Source organism: Cimex lectularius, unplaced genomic scaffold (assembly GCF_000648675.2).
Source record: "Cimex lectularius strain Harlan isolate CLEC.00 unplaced genomic scaffold, Clec_2.1 scaffold41, whole genome shotgun sequence".
In the NCBI taxonomy this organism is placed as follows: Eukaryota; Metazoa; Arthropoda; class Insecta; order Hemiptera; family Cimicidae; genus Cimex; species Cimex lectularius.
This window is the reverse complement of record NW_019393011.1, coordinates 2,444,092-2,468,134: the sequence shown is the minus strand read 5'-3', so window position 1 is coordinate 2,468,134 and position 24,043 is coordinate 2,444,092. Positions and strand designations below refer to the sequence as shown.

Genomic DNA, 24,043 nt, shown 5'->3' with positions numbered 1-24,043 from the left:
AGAAAAATGAAAGGAAAAATGAAATAAAAGAATGAAATAAAATAAAGAAGTGTTACAGTGTTTTTGTTTTATTATTATGGTTAAGTAGTATTAGTGTATTTATAGTATTTGAATGGAAAAATAAAAGGATAATGATGAACCTATACTCATGCTGACACTGTTGATGATGACTCCATTATTATTATTGGCCATACAAGCTTATGGAAAATGTTTAAATTATAGAACAAAAATTTGAAATTCTAATTAAAAGACAGGAATAAATTTTATAGTTAAAAATAGGGTTTTTTTGCATACATTTGGCTTTCCAAATTAAGTGGAAAAAATTAGTGCTCCTAAAAAATAAGGATAACTCTAATTTTCTGCAGATTATTGACAATGGCCTTAGCCGTCTGTTGAGTTGCCTTATACCTACGTTTAAATATAGAAATATACAATATATAAAATATAAAAATATAAAAAACAAAAGTAAGAAAACAAAAGTAAAAGTTACTTGGGTAGTAAATAATTTGTAAAGTAAGAAAATAGCTAAAAATAATGTTTCATATGAATATACGTTAAAAAATTGCATTTATCATTGTTTTGTAAATTTTTAAATTGAAATTGCAAATTAATATAAAATAGTTGAAAATATTATATAAATAATATTAGAAAACAATTACTTAATAATAATTAAATAGACTTGTCAAGGACAATTTGAACATTACTTTAATTTACTTCCTCTCGAGACTTGTAGCCTTTGGTTTGATTTACTTACTCTTTCCAAAATAATTAGTTAGTCAATTTAATTTTTCTGTACTGAGCTTCTTCTCCATACATTATAGACTCCTAAGCCAGGAGGACTACAACAGCCGTTTGGTCAGCCTGATAGACTCTCGACTCTGGACCCCGCATCATGGGTTCAATTCTTATGGTCACCCATGGTCCTTTTTTTCACACAACCCTTCCCTCACAAAAAGAATACGTGTCGCATATGACCAATCACGTTGCTTAGCTAATATGCAAAATTCATAAGGACATTAAAAAATAAATGGATAAAACTTCTATGGTGAGAAATATCAAGTTGATGCCATTTATAATGACTTGTCGAATTTTGACAAAGTTACGTGGCAGTCTTTTAATTTGGTTCTTTTCCTAGCTTAGCAGTAGAAAACTATTTTTTAAATTAAAATTTCATCACTTATTTTCTTGTACTGCTTCCTTTGATTCTGAGATTAAAGTATCTCCAATGAGCTTAGATGTTAATAGACACTAGATAAAGCCCTGTTCTTCTAAATTCTAAAGAATTCTAAAGTGTAAAAAGATTAGTCTTGAAGGATCTGTGGGGTTTTTTCCCCTCCCTTAGTATATAAAATCTAAACATAACAATTTTCTCAATTGCCGATTGCTTTCTATACTGCATATATTGAAGAATAGATAATTATTTTTAGTAAATTTAGATCAAAGGTATAAATAATGGATTTGTTGCAAAGTTAAATATTGCAAAAAGTAGAAATATGTAAAAATTTGTCTTCATCCTTATGACCATGCAGTAACAATTTCACAATTTGATATCTATTCTATTGACTACTTTTTATTATGAAATTGAGGTATAAATTGTTGTCGATTTTTATATTACTTTATTTTATTTTGCACCTTTTCACGTTTTGTATATTATGTTTCGATGTCAATTATTATTTACAAATCTATTTACTTAAAAAAATAAATAATTGACACAGCAGTACACTAATAATTTCTTCATGATATTGCTGTTCTTGCATTTTATTTAATTCCTCTTGTGTGATGTCTTTTGGTCCAACTATCTCCAATAGCTTTGGAAGCTAGGTGGCAGTATATTGAGATCTGGGTTTTTAAAAAATTAATCATTTTTTAAGTGAACACAACTTAATTACAAAAATTCTGTTTATTTTGCTTACTATTTGCCATTTTTTCTTATTTTAATTACAAAATTTATACAAATTGGCAAAAGAGGTATATTTTATAATAGAGCAGTAAATGTTTACCTTAATAGTCACATTGTAGCTTCCAAGAAAAAAAAAATCCTCCTAGGCACAATTTTAAAATTTATTCTTAATTGGCGCACGTGGTGTTAAGAAAAAGTCTCAGGCTTGATTGTAGCGTGTTATCGAACATTTCCAATCTGACAGAATGTTAAAACACAAGAATAGAATTAGTTCAGTCACATGAAAGGGTATGGTCCATCTGACCAATATTCATGACTAACGAAATTAAAAATGTCTTTTTACAATTTACCCTTATTTAAATTTATTAGAATGCACGATGCTTTTAATTTTAAACTCTCCTCTTCTCAGTGCAAAAAGCTCAAAGAATAATGTGTTAAATTCCATATGTTAGCAATTTAACATATTGCTAATAATAAATCTACACTTACATCTATTTGAAATAAACAATTTTAAGTTCGGAAAATTTTCATTAAAATTCCTTACTTGTTTCTAACTATCGTTAGTAACAAATCTCAAAATTTAATGTCCTAAAACGGACCACTCATAGTTTATTATTACAATGGCTCAATGTTCAATTTTCAAGTGCTTCTTCAAGAATCCAAAGTTTAAGTTTAATATTATCAAAAGATTACAACATGCTTGCAGTGCTGTTAGGATGGATGTGGAAGTGAATAAAGGACAGGGTAAGTTCTACTTGAAGAGCATAAAGTGTTGTGTAGTACCCATCACAACATTTAAGCTATATCTGCCCATCGTCATTATTTTCTTCTTTTACATTATGAGATGTTAATTCTGCATGTTCACTACAAATACTACATCCAAAGCAATATACTCAAACTGAAAATTGAATTTTGTGACTATTGTCCCAATAATTAAAGTAATTAAAAATAAACACATTTGTTAGGGGTTCGTCTATGGGATAAAAACGGAAAAGAATATTTGGACTTTATCGGAGCCCAGGGATCTGTCAATGCAGGGCACTGTCACCCTAAATTAATAAACTGTATGCAAGAGCAGATGTGTATTTTGCATCAAACAAGTCAAGGAATAAATACAAATGTTTTACCTGAGTTTTCTCAGTATATATGTCAACTGTTCAATTATGACAGGGTTATTACGCAAAACAGTGGTATGTATTTATAATACTTCCGTTTATGCATCCAAATTGTATTTTTTATCTTTTGAAAGGACTTGAAGCCTGTGAAACTGCTGTGAAATTGGCCCGAATATGGGGGTACAAGTTAAAAAAAATATGCCCCAAAGAAGCAGTGGTTGTCTTTTGCAACAACAATTACTGGGGTTGCTCAATTGCAGCTGTTTCATCAAGTACTGACCCTTTGTTGTTTTCTGGATTTCAGCCTTTGCTATCTGGGTTGAAATTAATTCCTTATGACGATCCATGTTCTCTCGAAGTAAGTAACATAATTTTTAAAATCATTTTGTATTTAATATAACTTATATTTACAAGTGTATTCAATTTTTTTAAAATTATTATAAACATTTTAAAGATGTTCCCATTTCTCAAAAATGGATTGGCATTATAATGATTTATTTTATCGAACTGCATTATTATCAAATAATATTTTAAATGGTAGGAAATTTTACGAAATCCAAATGTGTGTGGTTTTATGGTCGAACCGATACAAGGTGATTATGGTGTCTGTTTACCACAAGATGGCTATTTGGCAGAAGTAAGACGACTCTGCACGCAGCACAAGGTCTTGTGGATCTGCAATGAAGTATTGACTGGTCTAGGAAGAACTGGGTTGATGTTGGGAGTTGACCATGAATGTGTCAAACCCGACATACTAGTACTCGGCAAGTCTTTAGCTGGTGGGATGTACCCTGTAAGAATATATTTACATTGCGATTAAATTACTTAACTAACTGTAAGAATGCATTTTAGGTGTCAGCCGCCTTGGCCAGTTGTGAAGTTATGGATCTTCTTAGGCCAGGGTCACACACTTCAACATTTGCTGGCAATCCTTTAGGTACTAGGACTGCTCTCAGCATGCTAAAATTGATCAAAGAAGAATGCTTATGTGAAAATGCTGCCAACATGGGAGCACTGTTAAGAGATGGATTATTATGTACATTCAACAAAGATGATATGCCAATTCTACGTGGAAAGGGCTTATTATATTCTTGCAAAATTGATCCTAGTAAGAATTAATATTTTAATATTTTTTTTTTTTAAACGAGGGTTTGCAACAGCAGAGATTATATCAACCTTCGGGGTGCCGGTGTTTTTGAAAAAAAGCCCATTTGTAATATGTCCAGCGGCCCTGCATTCGAACCCGGGACCTTTACCTTACAGTGATGAGTGCCGTGTCAACGCCTAAACCGTAGTGGCCACCGACACCCCCTTTAGAATTTCTTAGAAACCATATTTTGTAGATGATTATGTCAACAAATTTATTTCTTATTTTAAATTATAATTAATTATTAATAAAAAGTGGTACCTTTTCAACTTAACATGATGTAATTTTTAATTTTTTTATACAAAAATTACATAAATTATTCATAAAATGATTATTTCAGGAATTGGCAGCCCTTGGGAAATAGCTGAAAACTTAAGAGATTGTGGTCTGCTTGTTTGGCCAAGCCATAATGAATACCTCCGTTTCACCCCACCGCTGGTGGTTAGTGAAGAGGAAGTAACCCAAGCGATCAGCATATTCAAAAAAGTTATAGACCACATGAAGGGCGTACACAAAAATTGTTGATGTTTATTTCTAAGGAAAATAAATGCTTCTCTTGTGTTGTTCCTATAATATGGATTGATTTGAATCAATTTATTTAAGTGTTATTTATTTCTTTAAAAAAAATAGGAATCGAGATCCAGAGACTCGCTGCTGTGCAATCATACTCAGTTTTTAAGGAGCCAAAGAATAACACCATTTAATTATGTGGACACATTCGTTTGCTTTTGCTCAAAAACACATTCAATTGAATTGAAACTTATTGCTCGTAAAGAAAATTTTCTTACAGCAAGGGTTTGGTCCTAACTAATCATCTTAGTCTACTTACTTTTACAACATCTACAGTGTGTTAAAACAGGTGGCAGACCAAGATGATCTGTAAAGATCGAAAAAGAAATATATACAAATAAAAAAATAAAATTAAAATAAATTATTGCTCAAAACAGGACACACACACACACACTTTTACTTTATACTCGTAGGATTTTAAACTCAAAAATGTTTTCTCCAATACATCAGAAAATTACTGGCTCAACAGTAGGCTCTAAACATTTGGTTTTACAGCTAAATACCCCTGCCTTGTACATAGTTGCAGGCCAGAATACCAACAAATAGTGTTTTTTTGCTCGGTTTGTTTCGAAGTGTTTACTTTAAATATCTTACCGGTGAAGAATGTAGTAGTTTAGAAAAACACGTTTTTCTTCTTTCTGGCAAATATTTTGACCTTTATTCAGGTCATCTTCAGGTCATAAAGTGTTTTTCTATAAATAATTCTATTTCCATACAAATTGTAAAAAATACCTCATTCTTGACCACTCCTCACAACAATTTCACACAACACCAATATGACACCACAAGAATAGCACCACACTTTAAGCCCCGAAGATGGCTCGAATGAAGGTCAAAACGGCAAAAAATGAAAAAGGTGTTTTTGTAAACTACCACATCTTTTACCACTCCACACGAATCCAATAAATTATTAAACAAATGATCATTTAAAAAAAAGAAAAACAAATGAAATATCTTGTTTGTGCCCCTAGGAGCCGAGTAATGAATATTCTCTCATTAGTATGTTCTGGTCTATCCATTTATGTTTTACTCCTTCAGGAGGAGATTAATAGTTTTTAATTTTTTTTTCTTCCTGATTTGGAGTTATAGGAATTTCCCTCTTTAGCACTTAAACTTTCTATTCTGCCAATCTCTACTAATGAAGGGCTAGTTGCTAGCCCTTTCTGTCCAGGGAAACATAATTGTTTGTAATTTGAATCTTAAAGATTTTTTCCTTGCCTATCCATCATGTATATGTATACTGTGTGAGTTTTTTATAAAGGACGTGGATTTTTATTTTTACGCTGCCTATTTTATTGTGAAACTAAGTATGATTTCAAAGGTAATTTTTCATGTAGAATCTGCTGTGCTGTTAGAATTTTAATAAATTGGCATGTTAAGACAACCTGGTGATTAACTTTTTGTTTTAAATGTAATGCCCAATTTTTTCACACATTTTGAAAGGAAAAAAAATCATGCGTCATTTTCAATGTCCCAATACAACTATGTTTAGTATACCTTTTGTAGGGCAAAAAAGGCAATAATTTTATAGATTTTTTTGAAATTGATATAGTTATATTATATAAAATTTAATTAATCTATTATATATTATTATTTAAAATATACAAATATAGTTTATTATTCATTATTATTATTAATGCTTGTTGTTTTGTTCTTGTTATTTTATAAATTTTGTATAGCTACTACTTAAATGTTTATAACCTCATGATTTGTATTCTTAGTAAAAAAGATCTTTGTTCTGTCTGTATATAAACATTAACTCTTTGTACTCAACAAAAGTCTTTTTATAAAAACAATTTTATTTAACTGTGTCTGATGATGAGGATGAAAAGTATGAACAACCTGGATATCTCGATGCAAGTAATCTTTTATAATTTACTAATGTTACTGGAGGGGAAGAAAGTGCAACTTAGTAATGCTTACACTTGTTCTAGGAATAATTGTTAACTGGCACATGTACAGAGATAAATTTGATATAAAAAAATATATAATATCTGTAGACATATTTAAGATTGTTTTGCCCTGATGATGAACTTAAAATAGGTTAAAAGCTTGGCAGTAATAACTTTTTTTTATTTAAGACCATATTTGATCCAGTGTTCATAAGCGAAAAAATGGTCAATATTTCTAATACTTAATTTGTTGAAGTTGTGAGAAGTGGTCAAGAATGAGGTAGTTTAAAAAAACACCTTTTTCATATTTTTGACGCTTTGACCTTTATTCGGATCAATTTCAGGACTTGGATAAATTTCATAACATGTGTTGATTGGAAAAAATACAATTTAAGATGTAAATGTAAATTTTGAACTGAGTGTTTCATGCTCACATAAAGTGCTATTCTTTATGTGAATATGAAATATTTGGTACCAAATTTATATATATGTTATGTAATTTACCCAGGCCCTGAAGATGGCCCGAATAAAGATTGAAACGTTGGAAAAATGAAAAAGATTTTTTCTAAACTACCTCAATCTCACGACTTCAACAAATTATGAAACAACAGATCACTAAGAAACACACATTTCCAATACCGTAAACTATAATTTTTAAAAAAGGAATTGAAATGTGGAGTTAATTTAATTTGTATAAGTTGAAGAGAAGAGAGAGATTACATGAAGGTACTTCTGAAATGTCTGGAATTATATTAGAATTTTCGCAAATCATTTCCTGATTCTTTCTGGTCCCAAATTGCAAAAAGTATTTTGTACTGGATTCTGTCCCTTTCCTTTCCCAAATCCTTTCTTTAATGATCTATATAAGCGAATTCTTTACATAATAGGATGTGCGACTTGAAATTTTATATTTAAGCGGAATCATGATTATTGTAGTGTAATTAAGTTAATGTCTATTGTAATGGCTGTAGTTGGAAAAATAATTAATAATAAAACATGGTTTCTGAGTCATTTTTTGATCAAATTAAGAAGAACCGATGGATTTATGCTTTTATTAATTAATTTACTACGACAAAGGGAAATTTAACTCGAGTTAACTGAGCATTGGCAGCTTTGGGCAAAACTTCTTCGGCGCGTATCTCCTAAGTCGATATTCGATTTTAACCTTTTCTGGGCTACCTCCTCCGAAAGCGAAACTCAAAACTCAAAAGACGAATCACCAGTAAAGTCGTCGCTTGGAAAGGAGCTCGGACGACTCGCTGACATCCGGCCTTATCGTTTCCAAGCGGACTCCGCCGACGCCAGGTCGAGACGCAACCGTTTTTATAATGAACGTCAACGAGGATTTCTATGCGGCCGCGGAAAAAATCCTCTCGGACATCGAGCAGATATTCAGGAAAGACCCGAAATTGTGAGTGAAACATTTTCGCCCGAGTCATGACAGCACCCGCATAAATATTATTTTAAAGTGAGGCTCCATGCTGTTTTCACTGAGGAATTAGGGCGTAGTTATATTTTCAAAAGTGCCCACAATTTTTAATTATTAAAAACAAATCTCACTTTCAACTATCACAACAGTACAAATTACAAGTATCGCTACCTTTAAAAAAAAAAAAAACTTCATAAAGGGAATATTGGAAATGTTAGCTATATTAAATATATATTTACAAAATAAAATATTGCGAAGCATATATACTGCACAATGTTTATGTTAAGACACAAATAATCACTCAAGATTTTGAAAATTTTATATATTATTTTAGCGTGTCAACTTGCGTGAGAACAAAAAACAAAACAAAAAAGTTTACAAAATCCTAAATCTTCTATTATGAATCATCTCGCATTCCTGTGATTATACAGTAAAATCATGCTTGTCTGAACCGGTTGGGACAGCCATGTTCAGATAAACTGAATAACTTCAATAATGCAGAAGCATAATAGCCTACAGATCAATGGTTTGGTGGACAAACATTACAGCTAAGTTTCATGCAATGGCAGTTGAGAAGAAAAATTAGGCATCCGAAGGTCATCAGTCAGAATCCCGCTTGTGACACTATTTTCTTCTCAAGCTTTGCATAAAAATTGGAAATAATAATAAACAAATAACTAATTAAATAATTACAGCTAATAGCAGTCAAGAGCCTCAGTACTGCTCAAACACTAGCATGTCTGAATATCACTGGGGCAATGAGGAAAACTCCCACGGCTGTCCTGGATGTTTCAATAGCCAATAGTCTATTCACATAAAAGAAGTAACTAAAGCTCTGAGGGGAGGTTCAGCTAGATAGAATTTGGGGATGCCATGACCCCTAAATTCAGTTTGGACAAAATAATTTCAAATCAAGATACCTTATAGAGCAGACTGGGAGAAAGGGATCTTAATGCCAACCATATCTGGTTTACAGATGACTCCAAAATCGAATCGGGGCTGGCATTTACAAAATAAACCAATCAAGGATTATAATTGATATAAGCCTTCGACAGTATGCCACTGTCTTTCAAGGAGAAACTATGGTTATTGAACATGGTGTCAGGGATATAAAAAAACTGAGTATTACCAGTAGAATAATAGCCATCTACTTGGACAGCCAGGCGGCACTGAAGGCAATAACCGTGTTTGCAGTAAAGTTCAGAATCATTTGGGAGTGCATGAGAGCCCTGTCAGGCATTGGGGAAAATAATAAAATTTCCCTTGTCTGGGTACCAGGGCAGAGGGGCAATGAAGAGGCTGACAAATTAGCCAAGGAAAGTTTGGCGAGGGCACCTATTGGGCCAGAACTCTTTTGTGGCATACCAAACTGCCTAAAATGTATCCATTAGACAATGGATTAAAAATTACTCCTCCGTTCAATGGGAATGTTGCCCGGGACAGAGGCATTCAAAAAAAGTTTACCAAAGGACCATCGCAGAAATTAATAGCAGAAATACTAAATCTAGGATGTTCTAGGAATAGAATAATAGTTGAACTGCAGACTCGGAGTGGTAAAAACAAGCCTGTGTTGATATTGCTAATAAGAAGAAGAAACATCGGAACATGTCCTCTGTTGATGCGAAGGCCTATGTAGGCTGAGATTTCTAATCCTGGGTGTGGAAAAGTCGGGGCCTGAAGCACAAGGGAGCCCTTGAAAAAGCTTTGGGGTCAGGTAAAAACCCTTAAACTTAATGAGAAGCTTTACATTAAAAAAATGGAGATGCACAATAGACCAATACTGGTCATGATTTGCAGGTCATAAGGCCGGCTCCTATATAATCTAAGGAATAAAACAGGTCTGGTAGACATAGAGTGGGTCGTACACACGTATATTGAAAAAGTAGGACACAAAGTAGGATTGAAAAAGTGTGATTAGTTAAGTTGTTTTTGAATAAATTTGATCCATCTATCACTGTTTTGGCTTGCCAGATCCTTTGCAGCTTCTCCCCTATCTAGAGTTTTTAATACACTGATGGACAAATTTAATTCACCACTCAATTTATTTAGTTTAAAATTAAATACATTATCTTTCTAAATTAGGAGTTATCACAGTCAAAATAAACAGTAAATAATGCTTTGTGTACCTCCTTTATTTACTTTTGTATTGATTAAATCCATTTGCAAAAACTAGCTAAAAATCACGTTCAGTTAATCTTTTTCTTTTGTTGATTTCGTTTGATATTATTCATATTCTTAAACCTTTTTCAATGGCTCCAGTCAAGCATTTAAGACAGTGTCCAAGTCATAACTTATTAGAGGAAGGTACAACCAGCGCGAAATCGCCAGGAACGTGTCAACAACAGTCAACTGAGGAGGTTCACATGTTTCAACTTGAAAGGAAAAATCTACAATCTGAACGATAAATCGTAAACAAAAGCTATATAAAAATAATATTTTACCAGGGGCATATTCAAATATTGCAATTTCATCGATTTTATTTATCACAAACACACACCCAGTCAAAAATATCGCAACACCCTGACATTTTTGTATTTTACGAGAATATTTGGTTTTACATAAACCACATTGGCTCAGAAGTACAAAATAAATTATTTCATTTTTAAAACTAAACGTGTCGGTGGCCGCAATGGTTTAGGCATTAACACCGCTCATCACTGTAAGGTAAAAGTCCCAGTTTCCAATCCGACAGTTATTTAAACCCAGCATACTTACAAACAGGCTTTTTCTCTCAAAATAAATGGCACCCTTAGAGTTGATATGACTCTGCTGTTGTGAATCCTCGAAAAAAATTAGGAGACAGAACATTCTGTTTAACATGCAGAATAAAACTGCTAAATTACAATTACCAATGCTGTAGTATTTATTACCTGTGTTGTACAAATTGTAAACAAATACCAGATAAATATTAAACTGAGAGATATCGCGTTTAGGTTTGTGATCTCAGGAACCTGTAGATTAATAGTCATATTATTCTGCCATCTTCATTAGTTAGTCTGTGCTTCCTTATTTGGACTATTTTATAGCAAAATTACTAAAATAGAGGAAGACTGGCAATTAGGCAAAAATGCTTTAAAGTACATACTCTCTCTAATGGCGAAAACTGGTGCAATCTAGTTAAGTAGTTATTGCTGAGAAGAGTATAATTTTAGGTCCAGGCATGTTAATATGTAAGGACATTAAATTAACAGAAGCAATTCTGCAAATCTAATTCATGGAAATAAATTTGATTATGTTCTTATTCTACAGTTATATTTAATCTCTTTATTTGATTTTGACTTGTTATAAAAGAATAAAACTGTTAGTTTATTATAATTTATTCTGTGTGTGTATGTTGGTATTTTGGCGGACTCCATTTAAATGTGCTTGGCCCAAGTGCTGTTCTTTATTCATTTCAGTTCTCTACATGAAATTAATAATAAATATAATTAAATAAATAAAAATTCAATTATAATCAGATGTAATATTTTATTTTTGTTTGTTTTTTTAACTGAAGTATGTATTGGATTATTACAAAAATAAAGACAATAAAAATAATAAGTGGGGTAGAGATGGGAGGTTAGTGTCCGAGTGGATCGAGGTCACGATAGCTCAAGTGGTAGAGTAGCGGTGTACCTAGCCAAAGGTTGTGGGTTCAAATCTCGCTCGTGACACTGTCTTTTTTATCTCAACCAAGATCATTAATTGAAAGATATTAATTGGTCACGTGGACCATGAAAACTAGTGAATTGAATAAAAATAATATATAAAAAAAAAGAGGGGGAAGAAAATACTAATCAAGGGGACTGTAATAGCTGACTGATCAGCGAGTTAGACTTTCTCAAGTTAAATGTAAGAAAGGTCCGAGAGGTCTAACTTTCCATGATTAAACAAAACAATCAATCAATCTTGGCTCGTAGATCCCACAGTCATGGGTTCAATTCCTACCACCGCCCTGTCCTTTTTTCACGCTCCCCGTCCCTTTAATTTATCAAATATCTTGCATATTTATCAAATATTGTCTTATCAGCTTGTCAAAATTCTTTCAATACGGTTTAAGATGTTTACTTTTCAAACAATTAATTAGTAGTAATTTGCTGATTTGTAAGTCAACAATAAAACAAGATTGGGTCTTACCTTTTAGTTGTACTGCCAGTTTTTTGTTTCATGTTCTCATATAAGTTGGCAAAGTCGTGCATAATTATGAATAAATGTTAATAAAAAGTCAATGTTCACTCTTTGAGGATATTTGTGTCAAATAAACTGCAATAATAGGTTAAAATAGTTTGAACCAATTAATCATATTAGCTGATTGAAAATGTATTGACACCAAATAAATAGAAATAATAATGTAAACCAGAGATGATCAGTTCTGGTCAAAGAGTGTCAACAAATATATTTACATTGCTTATTATTTATATTATTTAATATTTATTTTAGAAAGACAGAAGTTTCTATTGTGCATAATTTGATTTTTGTTTTATTCTTTTTTTGTTTATGTATTAGGCACAGTTTTGAGATAATTCCAGTTGTAACTAATGAGAACAAGTCACCTGTTTATCATGTCGAACACTGCCTTGGTCTTGAGTCTTGGTGCATTCCTCATATATTTTGCCACGCATACCAGAATGTAATTAGCATGAGGCAAAACAAAGGGTGTAGAGGTGAGTTCCTTTGCTTACACATAATTATAATTAAGTTTAATTATTATTTTTATTCTAACAGATTTGAAAAGGCTCAACACTTTATTAATGGGTGCCCTTATGATAAATCCTGAAATAACGACATTTTGGAATATGAGGAAGGAACTGATCAATTCAGGAAAACTCGATGCCCACTTTGAGCTGCATTTCACCGCTGTAATATTGACAAGAAAACCAAAATCAGCTGATGTTTTTCTTCATCGTAAATGGATTTTAAAAAAGCTCCTTCTTGGTATAAAATCATCTTCATTTTCGTGTTGAACTTATTTATTTTTTGATGTTCTTTGTAGGTGTTCCTGAAGATTTTGGCTTAATACTGAATGAAATGAATATTTGTGAAGTCGCTGCTGATCGCTATTCAAACAATTACCATGCTTGGACACATAGAGCCTGGTGCCTTATGCAGGGCGAGCCGTTACAAGGGAGCTTAGCTCAGTTTTATCAGCAAGAATTGAACAGATCAGAAATGTGGATATCAAAGCATGTATCAGATTATAGCGGCTTGCAATTCAGGCAGCAGCTCTTAAAGAAAATATTTCAATTTTTGGACACCCCAAACTCTGAAAGCGTGGTTAATTACTTGCAAAATGTTGATGAGTCGATCGAAGAGTTTTTCTTCACAATTGGTTTAAAAAATATGAATATCCACAGCCTTAACTTAACCATCAAAATGCAGATTTGTATTTATGAATTAATTTTAAACACCGGTTTTATTAAAGATTTCATCGGACATGAAGCTCTGTGGTATCACAGGAGGTTCGTTTTTAATTTTATTAAAGAGTCTTTAATTCCAAAAGATGCCTTCGATAGCAACAAATGCTGGGGCTTTAAAGATATCAGCCATTTGAACTGTGACGCGATTCCCGTACAAAAACAGAATTTAGATCCTTGTTATTTAAATGAAAAATTCATTTTGTTACTTAGCATCTTTGAGGATAATTTCCTTAAAAAATACACTAGCAACAATGTCGATTCTAGAGAAAAGCTGTATGCTGAACGACATGCACATTGGTTGGAAAGATACCTCAAATTCAAGTTACCATACAATTTAGATTTGCTCAAAGGAACTTTGATATGAGTATTCATTTTTTGTAATATGCAATACTCTTGTACACTTGGCTTGTCTCTTCTTTAGATCAATTGAGCAAAATATTTTCCGAGTACCTAATTAATTTAAATGATAATTAAAAGTGCCAAATAACTAGTTATACTATTGTCAGAAGCTGAACTCAAATTCTATGCTTACAAACTGCAAACGAAACATAATAAATACTTGCAAGTATTATTACATACATAAATAATATAAAATAGATCATCTATTTAAAATAAAGTGAATATTGAAATATAGGCAAGAAATTTAATAAATAAAAATTATATTACTAAAACCAATGTTAGCAAAATAAATTGTACATATTTTATTTCAACTGAGATCAACGAATGAGCAAGTTAAAGATGATTTTTTTTTTTCGTTTAAACCCTTTAAAAACGCCTATAAGGTTTTGTACAGTAAATTATTTTTTTAATTGTTGGAATGTTACCTTATTTATTTTCTAAGAGTTTCATAAATATAATTATTACTATTTTAGACTATTGACCCATGCATACAAAGACTATGTGATATTTGTTTTATACTTCCTTCTTTTCAAATTTTATTTCTGAAAATTTGCTTTGCTTTTCAAAAGAATATATATATTGTACATGAAATACAGAAATATAGAGAAAGCCTAAGCTAAATGTTTTCTTTATTTGTATAAATTTAATTGATAACAGTATTTTTTTTTCATTTGTAAGTAAAATAGTGTATAAATAAATCAAGTTTTTCAATTTTGGCGTTTCTTTGCTAATATAAGAGAGAGAAAAATGTTTGTCAGTGAACATATTTTTAACTTATCACTACTGGGTAAGGCTGGGTAGCAAATCTCAAGTCAAGCACCAATAAGTTGAAAACAAAAATGCTAGTGAGCTCTCAGCTCTGGCAAAATTCAAAACAATTGTAAGTTGTGCCTAAACCGTTCTTCTAAAGCCCAATGCTGGCTATTTTTGATGATTTGTAGTAATAAATGCTGAATAATGGTCTAACCTACTATTATAATCACGTAGCAATATTCTCAAATATACCTTCTTAAAGGCACATTCTCACAATACTGTTTTTGTAAATCAATAAAAGTTGAAAAAACAATATTATGAGAACTTTCAGTTCAAAAGATTTGAATGCTTTTATTCAAGTAAGTTGGGTTCTTATGATTCAAATTTTGTTGTTTAACTTTAGTCTCTTTGGACTTCTTTTAGAACAGGCAGCTAATTGAATGGTCGGAAATCAAATGATTAGAAACTGCCCAAACCCCACTATGGAAAATATTGCAATTGCAAGTTTCAATGTGGAACAGTTCATTAAAGAAATTTGTATTAGTGTCGCGAATGTCACATGAGGTGTGAGGAGTATAGTAACAAAATTAAAAGAAGTGATCTTTGAGGATGTGGCTCGGTAATAATTGTGAAAAAGTGCCCATTTCCTGATTTGGTAACAATGGATGAACTTACACTTTTCTTTAACTGGGGTTTCTCCTTCTTTTGCTTCTCTTCTTGCAGAAGAGCAAGCACAGGAAGTGCCCCTACTTCCTCGAGTTCTAATATTGTACTTACCTCCTGTTGGGTTGATGATTCCTCAAAAAAGCCAAGAAAGTATCTTCAAACGGCAGTCAATTAGTTATGACTTAATTGAATCAATTTAACCGCCTCATCTGAAAAAAGCTTTAGTTATCAATTCGACGGAATTGATGAACAAAAATTTGATCCAGTCATTTAAATTTACTGTTTCCTGTTTAATTTTTATTTTACATGCTTTATTTATAAAATAGTAAAAACACACAAATAAGCCTAAAGAGGACAAGTGTGTTGCTAAAATTAACAGAATTTTGTCGTAAGCATTACTGTCTACCAAATTGACAAATTTATTATGTCCAAATTAAGAAGTCTGTCTTGGATTTTCAAGCAATGCTAACCAACATCTTTGGCACAAAAATTGTCAACTATTATGGCAACGATAATTAATTCATTTGCTAAAACTTTTAAAATTTCATCATAAACATTCATTCATAAAAGTATACAGATTTGAAAGAAAATTCTCTTTTTGTATTGTTAAAAAATACAAATTACCGGATTCACTATTGCAAAATTAAGAGGTTTGCATTTTACTTAAGATTCAGGATTACCAGGACGCTATGTGGCATCTTTGGCACAAAAACTGTCATTTATGGTTTATGATCCTCGTAGCCTAATGATGACATGACTCAATGGGTATAAATAAAGACATGAGAGAAAACGTGTCGAGTTCTACAGTAAAAGAAATGGAAATTGTCAGATATACTTGTGTGACAGACTGTGATAGCCAAGTGATTAGCGTGTGAGACTCTTGGCTCGTTGACCCCACATGGGTTTAATTCCCACTGTCGCCCCTGGTCTTTTTTTCGTATGATATACAATAAACAATACACTGTCTAATATGGGAGTCATAAAAAAAGAATGTGCAAGGGTATGTGGCTTATCAAAAGTGGTAAATTTTTATTGAAACATGTGAATAAAAACATAATTGTCACTTTCAAATTTTGTTGATCAACCAGTTAAATCGTCAGAATGCTGTTAATGCTTTTTAGCCTCTGACCCCATCATTCAGTTCAAAAAAAATGTAGAGGTGCCACTAACCCCCCGACCATTTTACCGCCTACATATTAATAACAACACAAATATCTGTTAAATCGTTTATTTAATATTTTTATTTAAATTAATTGGTAGCAAAATATTAATTTGCCATTAACAGATACGATATTCCTTACGAAAAGTTTAGAATATAGATTTTCCACATTTAAATAGTAGGAAATATTGTTCGATATAGAAAATTATAAACGTTCAATAGTGTTAAATTAACCAGCAATCTTGAAATGCCTCTTGAGGTAAATCAATTGGGCTTTACTTTCCAAGCCTGAAAGTTCAGCGACCGACGGTGCCATCTGGGAGACATGATCCTTATAATCACTCCCTAAAAAAAAAGAAAATATTCAAAGTTAAAAATTACAGTTTTAATTAAGAACAATTTTTTTTACCTTTGTTAACTCTCTTTTGGCCATATGTAACTTTTCCGTCGAATTCATTTTTAGGAATTTCCATTTCGGGGTTGACCTGATCAATTGTAATTTTTAAGTGGTCTTCTATATCAGCTAGGTACTGTGATGTAAAAAATAAAATTAAATAGGTGAAGTTGAGAAAAAAAATGGTATGCTTGGATTAGCACTCACTTGAAGCTCGTTGTACCAAATGCAGCAACCACCTTTATCGGTTAAATTTGTATTGTAACAGTTCCTTCCACGAGAATGGCACCATTCGCCATGATACCAGACTTTCTCAGGTACAGTTGAAACAAATGATATCGCCAATCCCATCCTATCAGCCCTTCCTACTCTTCCTATCCTATGTACATAATTTGATTTGTCGTCCGGTAATGTGATGTTGAGCACTAGAAAAGCAATTATTATACACTGAAGGAAAACAATTATTACTGTACATACTCATGCAAGTCAAACTGTAATATTACCAATTGTGATTTTTTTTCAAGTTAAGGAGCTGTGAACTTTGAAAGAAAAGTTTATTTACTTGCCCCAAGCCACTTAAGTCTACGATTCTATTTTTACAGTAGTTATAACCACATTTTGATTAAACTGTACTTCATCTGCTCAAGACAAGTGCTCCCAACATTATTTAAAGTAAATTCATTGTGAAAATAATTACAATGAGCAGTTCATGAGCTGTTGCATTACAGGTTCGTCTTGCAAGTGTAGAATTTCTAGAAGTTTTTAAAAATAAGCTTACCGTATGGAAGTGATCCAATATCTATACCTCTTGCTGCTACATCTGTGCAGATAAGAAATTTCACATGACCTTGTTTGAAAGCTTCATAATTGGATTTCCTTTCTTGTGGTTTTCTATCTCCGTGAAGGCATACACAAGAGAACGGATTGTTTTTCCCCATGCCACTTCCTAAAGAATGATTTATTTAAATCAAGTAAACAGACAAATATTGCCACAGCTTACCCATCGTTTTCAAATATTTCTCCATGTTATCGCAATCAATTTTCGTTCGGCAGAATATAATGGCTCTATCTATATTGTGTTTCTTGATGGCACGGACTGCGTATTCGGTTTTTAAAATTTTTACAGCCTCAGATAGGGTTTCTAAATATGCCAAGAATAAATACTTATAATTTAAAAAGATTTTAAATCCCTTTTGAAGTTTGATCGATTCTGATCAAAATACAACTTAACACGTTGTCTCACCTACCGGCATTTCTTCTTCCTGGTTTGATGTCATCGTAAGCATGAACTCCGTCAGTTTGAACCCTCTTGCTCATATTTTCCCATGTTGTATCTTCCTGAGGGTCAACTTTTACTACCACATGATGAACCGTCTCGGGAACAGCATCTTCACCTTTGAGATCCACCCAGGTTGGGAAATGCATCAATGTATCCTGTAAATTCAAAACAAATTATGATTGGAAAAATTGATTAATTTGATCCTGACAGCCTACCGCCATTTTTTTGACTTCGAAATCATGAAGAGTTGCAGAGCAGACTATCATTTGCATCCTTTTGCCATCACCAGTAAATTTTGGGATTTGCTTATGCATCCTATATATAAAGTCCTTGTAACCCTGCTTGAGCAGACCGTCTGCCTCGTCCAAGACAAAAAATCTGCACTGGGCTAAAGATAATGTATTCATTCCTACAAAATCCTCCAAACGTCCTGGAGTTGCAACTACGATATCAACCTGCACAGCCCAAAATGGATTACAACTTAAAATCTAAGTAAATATTGAAAAAACTTACACCTGCTTCAATTGTTGCCGTTTGATCTTTAACATTTACACCACCAATTACAAGCAGCTCCCTTACATTCGGCTTATCAAGGTATTTTTTAAATTTAATTATCTGTTGATAAGTCTGTTCGGCTAATTCTCTGGAAGGCTGGTGATAAAAATAAAGGTTAATGTTTATAGACAATCCATTAGATTTCATGGTCCCATTGACCAAATAAATATATGGCAAAAAGGAGGGAAAATTCAAAAGGTGGGTTGGGATGGGAAGTTAGTGCGTTTTTAGCCGAAGGACGTGGGTTCGAATCCCGCTCGTAGCACTAACTTTTTTATCTCAACCAATACCTTACATAAAGATTTATATATGTTACGATTACTGCTGATATTAAATTAAATTAACCTCTATTATAAGCGCTTGTGGAGCATTGTTGACTTTTTTCAAAGCTACTTTCTCAGATGTATTGTGGTCATTATCTTTTAAATGGGATGGTTCAGCTTCTGTAAGAGGTTTATAGCCTTTGGGCAAATGTTTCAATGGTTTTGAACCAAAATTGAAGGCAATTTCTGCATTCTGAAATAAATGCACAAATTGTTAATTATTTTGCATCCAGAAAAATATTATTTGTCATACCTTTAAGCATACAGTTGGGTATAAAGGTGACCTTAAAAGCTGTTGTGGAATTGTAAATGCCAATCCAAAATCTTCACCATTTTTAGAAAAGGATATTTTTCCAGCGTCTAGGTCTAACATACAGCCGATAATGTCATTCTTTCCAAAAGGTTCCCCGTAATTATCAAACTGTCTATTATTAGATTTCTTTCCCGTACCGCCATATCCAAATCCAAATTTATCTGTTCCTAGATCTAAAGCAGCCTGAAAATTTAAAATTGTCAGTTTGTACATTTACTTTTAGCTATTTCCAAAGGCAATTATTTACCTGTACTGTGGACCAGCCAACCCTGCACAAGCCTTCATCGGTGATTTTTGCTTCATAATAGTATTTACCACCACCTGCCACTCCTTTAGTCCCCCTGCACCCGTGCCATTCTTTGAACTCCCTGGCCTGACATACCAACCCATCAGAAGAGATAGCCATGGCCGGGGTTCTGTCAGACTTGCTTAGCTCTGTCCCTGAAGGCTTAGTCGTGCTGTTCACGTTACCCGATTTCCCAGCTTCAATTTCTTTTAGAGTTTCCCAAACAATTTGTAAGATAGGGAGGCAAAATGCACCAGTTTTGCCGCTGCCTGTTTCAGCAGCCATCAGTACATCACCGCCACCTAATATAAGTGGTATTGCTTCTGACTGAACATCAGTTGGAAGCCTAACAATTAAAATAAATATTTAAATGTTATTTCCTTTTGTATATAGATATGTAAACCAATTGACTTACATCCATTCCATGTCATCAACTGCTTTTGCAATTTCAGGTAGCACGCCAAATTCTGAAAAACAATTTATTTTATTTATATAAAAAATATTTTTTCATTCTTATTACACAATTATAAGCATTGGTTCAAGTAATATTATCACAGTTTTGAGAGATATAATATGAAAAATGTAACAATCTGGATTATTTTATATTTATTTTACAAATACGTAAAGGCAGTTGCATAAAGCTCCACAAAACATAAAAATCTGGGAGTATGCATATGATTATGTCAAATCAGCTACTGATAAGGCTAAATTCTTCATCATATTGGATGGTTGGTTGGTGGATAATAAAAACAGTGTTCTGTAGAGTAAAGTAATTTATTTTGTAGAATGGATGTTTCAAGCTCAAAAAAAAAATTCCACCCACGATCGTTTTTTTATTTTTTCGACAATAGAAAAATTCTGCTCTTAATTTCTTCATTATATATGCATATAATATATTAAAACATGGAATTTCATATGCTTTCAAGCCTATAATTCTTGTTTATGCTCCTTGCTGAACAAATTGATCAAATTTTTCATCATTATCAAATCTTTATGCTCTAGCACTGAAGTATGAAAGACTAAATTATTTTTAGAGAGAATTTAAGATTGTTAGTACAATCTCCCATTAGTTTAATAGAAATTTAAAACTTTAAGAACTGCAAAAATTGTCATGTAATTCCTTATGAAATACTAAGGTACTTTCATATTTTATTGTGTGTACACTAATAATTTAATATTTATAATGTTATGACTCCTAGCATGATGCTCAAAAAGAAATTATGTGAATTCCTACAGCATTTCATATATATCAGAATTTTAAACAAATTCTCTATAATTTGCATATCTCAGCATGGAAAATAATTTATACAGAAGATGACAGTTAAATTATAACTTTTGGCTGGATTGGTGATTCTTTATGTCCTTATTGCAAAAAAAATTCTACAATGTTTAAAGCATTGATACTGTGTGATCCTTCAAATCTGAAATAATTAGTTTAAACGTCAATTTGTATTGACTTATCACATGCTATAGGTTTATAAAACTTGTACATATCTCTCGCTTTGCAAGTTTATTCTTTGACATCCTAATACTCTAGACAGGAGACAATTATTTTATTTCTAGTTATTCTGCCATTAGTTTAATATTAATTATTTACAATTTGAGTACTGTCTGATTGATTTAACAGAAAGCACAAAGAAATACTATGTAGAATTCCTTTTATGTAATGTCTTGGTTGAAATGAAAAAGTGCCAGCAGTGGGATTCGAACCCATACTGAAGGTCAACACTAACTTTTTCATCTCAACCAAGACTTTACATAAAAAGAATAATTAATTGAAAGAAGTAATTTGGTCAATTATGCCCACTAAACATAATGTATTTACTATGTAGTATGTAGAGTGCAGTATAGTACAGGTGTCTTGCCTACAAATTTTACTAAAAACTAAAAAATGTATTTAACTTAGGTGAAAATTTCAGCTAGGTACCGTTAATGATGATTATCTACTCGGACAGACAGGTGGTACAGAGGGCATTAGTGCCGCCAGACATTGGGCAAAAAACAAAATTATCCTTGTCAGAGTGCACACAGTCGCAAGGGGCAACGAAGAGGCTGATAAATTCACCAAAGAAATAATTATTTAAAGGTCGTGAGATGCAGTCTGGTGTGATGTAGGTTAGGAAAACATTCTCTTTTTTAAAGTTTCCATCTTTATTGAAATCATGTTTTGGACCTGGGATTTATAAACATTGTTTCAATTATACAAATATGTATAAGATATTAATATGAATTTATGCAATGTTTTACAAAATATAGAACTTTTAGGTTCAATCAAAGTATTTGTACTCACTCAAAGTGTGTTTTATGTGTAGTGTCACTGTTGTGTGTCGTGTTGAGAGCGTTAGTGATATTATGTGTGGTCATTAAATATTACAAATTACCAAAGAATGTTCGATGAGGGCACCACTAATTTTAGAGTGTGTTAGGACTAGAATAATTTTTCAATTTTATTTAAAATATTTTATATTCTTTAAAATATCAATATCTCACTGGCACTCTCAACACGACACAAAAAAATGACACATCTACATGGAAAACACACTTTGAGTGAGTACAAATACTTTGATTGAATCAAAAATTTCTAGCAGTGTATAATTTTTTTTCTTTTTCACATCCTACATGTGTTTGTAAAATTTAAACATTGTTTATAAATCCCAGGTCCTGAAGATGATCTCAATAAAGAATGAAACGTTGGCACGATAAAGAAAATGTTTTTCTAAAATCTATGTCACAATAGACTGCATCTCAAGATCTCCAAATAATCATTAACTAATGGTCACTAAACCCCCCACATTTTTAGAGGAAAGATACTGCTAGCATGAAGTTGGCCAAAGACTGTGTGTAAATCACTCTTCACTTCAGAGAAACAGGGCTTCACACTAAAAAGCCAGGACATGTCAACTTAGGTCTACAGATGAGAGAGGATTCATCCAACATCAGGCTCTACAAAACCACAGCATTACGGGAAATGATATAAGAAATTAATGACACGAGTTCCAAAGGTCTCGCTTCCTCAAGGACTGCAAGGTTTAATGAAAATAATCTCAGGGCCTGACACCCGGCACAGACCTCTTCTTACCACAGCTAAGAAAATATCCAAGCTTCAATTTGGGACATGTGAATTTCACATTGGAAGATTGGGGACGAGTTCTTTTCTTTACAAATGAAGTGAGAATTGGCCTCAAATCTTCAGATGGGCATAAGTACATATGGAGACACTCAGGACCATGGTACGCTCCATGCTGCATGGTTCCTCAGGTGTCATTGACGTTCGAGAGTGGCACCGAATTGGTTGTTGTGTGAGGAAGATATATAACTTCAGGAGGTGCTTACAAGGCTTAATCAAAAAACATGTAGTACCATTTGCCCCCCACATCGATGAAAGATTCTTGCTAATGCAGGATAATAGATCCCATATTATGGATTTTTTCTTCTTTACTCAATAATTTTTTTAGAATTAGGTAATAATCATTTTATTTTTAAATGTCTTATTTTTACAACCAAACCTATTTTTGGTAAGCAAAATTAAATAAACATTAAAATTTAAGGATGGTGTGTTAGTTTTGTCCATCATTGTAATATATTTAAAAAATAAACCTTCGAAAGCAGTCATCGTGTCAATTCCGTTTAAAAATCGTCGAGGATACAAAGTTGTTTACAGTTGTCTTTCACTTATTCAACTAGAATATCCTTAATCCTCTGAGCAACACGAAAGCCCAGAATTCTTTGATAAAGTAACCTTAAGGACTAAGGTTAACCGGCGAGCAACTTACAAACTTTCTAGTAATAATCTCACTTATAAAAAAAACAAACGTCATAACAGTCTTTGTAAACTAATTATATTAATTTGATTAATCTTTTAATCATATTAATCGGTTTTATACTTCACACTGAATTAAGGGCTCTCTGATAAATAAAAATATCTAAATCAGAAAATTTTCTCAAATTTAATACCAAGTCTCAAAGTCATCGACAAATTCATAGTACTTTTGAATATTAATAATATTTAAAGATTTTATTTGGGGGCTAATTTCTTAGTATTTTTTACTTCATTCCTTTCTTTATTATTAAATATTTAGCAAGATTGCAATTGAATTTTTTTTTCTGAGATGTACCTAGTCTTTCCCTCAATTACTTCTTTGATGATTGTATAATAGTTTTAAATTGACCTGTTTTTATTGAAAAATTTAAAATATTAACTCATTTTGCTATTTGTTTTATTGCAATGTATTGATGATCATGGAGATATTAATATCCTAATAACAAAAAACTGAAAGGGTGGTAACAACAAATTACTAAATATAAAATGTAAATTATTCTTTTCATCTAAGGTTTTTGGTTGAGATAAAAAGAATAATTAATTGGAATAATTAATATGGTCAATTATGGCCACTAAACAAATATGAATTAATAAAATGTAAAGTTGTACAGACCACTTTTTGTCAAGATTTGCTTAATAAATCCGGT

At 32.2% G+C, this 24,043-nt stretch overlaps 3 protein-coding genes across 3 annotated transcripts; 2 read left to right on the top strand and 1 right to left on the bottom strand.

Moving 5' to 3' along the window:
• Positions 1–2,261: 2,261 nt before the first annotated feature.
• Positions 2,262–4,737, top strand: LOC106663901 (ornithine aminotransferase, mitochondrial-like). Its single transcript, XM_014389133.1, has 6 exons — positions 2,262–2,644; positions 2,866–3,090; positions 3,150–3,373; positions 3,557–3,808; positions 3,868–4,123; positions 4,503–4,737. The coding sequence occupies exons 1-6, from the start codon at positions 2,521–2,523 to the stop codon at positions 4,685–4,687; spliced, it is 1,266 nt and encodes a 421-aa protein (XP_014244619.1). The 5' UTR covers positions 2,262–2,520; the 3' UTR covers positions 4,688–4,737.
• Positions 4,738–7,659: 2,922 nt separating this feature from the next.
• Positions 7,660–14,507, top strand: LOC106663919 (protein prenyltransferase alpha subunit repeat-containing protein 1). Its single transcript, XM_014389160.2, has 4 exons — positions 7,660–8,035; positions 12,539–12,696; positions 12,758–12,967; positions 13,026–14,507. The coding sequence occupies exons 1-4, from the start codon at positions 7,953–7,955 to the stop codon at positions 13,811–13,813; spliced, it is 1,239 nt and encodes a 412-aa protein (XP_014244646.1). The 5' UTR covers positions 7,660–7,952; the 3' UTR covers positions 13,814–14,507.
• A 1,972-nt stretch (positions 14,508–16,479) lies between these two features.
• LOC106663929 (ATP-dependent RNA helicase Ddx1) lies at positions 16,480–23,326 on the bottom strand. The gene is made up of 13 exons (XM_014389179.2): positions 23,174–23,326; positions 19,992–20,043; positions 19,538–19,922; positions 19,231–19,473; positions 19,000–19,170; positions 18,613–18,750; positions 18,315–18,554; positions 18,068–18,254; positions 17,821–17,961; positions 17,599–17,766; positions 17,028–17,245; positions 16,836–16,956; positions 16,480–16,771 (listed from the first exon to the last, which is right to left on the bottom strand). Exons 1-13 carry the CDS (start codon positions 23,187–23,189, stop codon positions 16,656–16,658), a joined length of 2,196 nt encoding a protein of 731 aa, XP_014244665.1. The 5' UTR covers positions 23,190–23,326; the 3' UTR covers positions 16,480–16,655.
• Between the last annotated feature and the right edge of the window lie 717 nt (positions 23,327–24,043).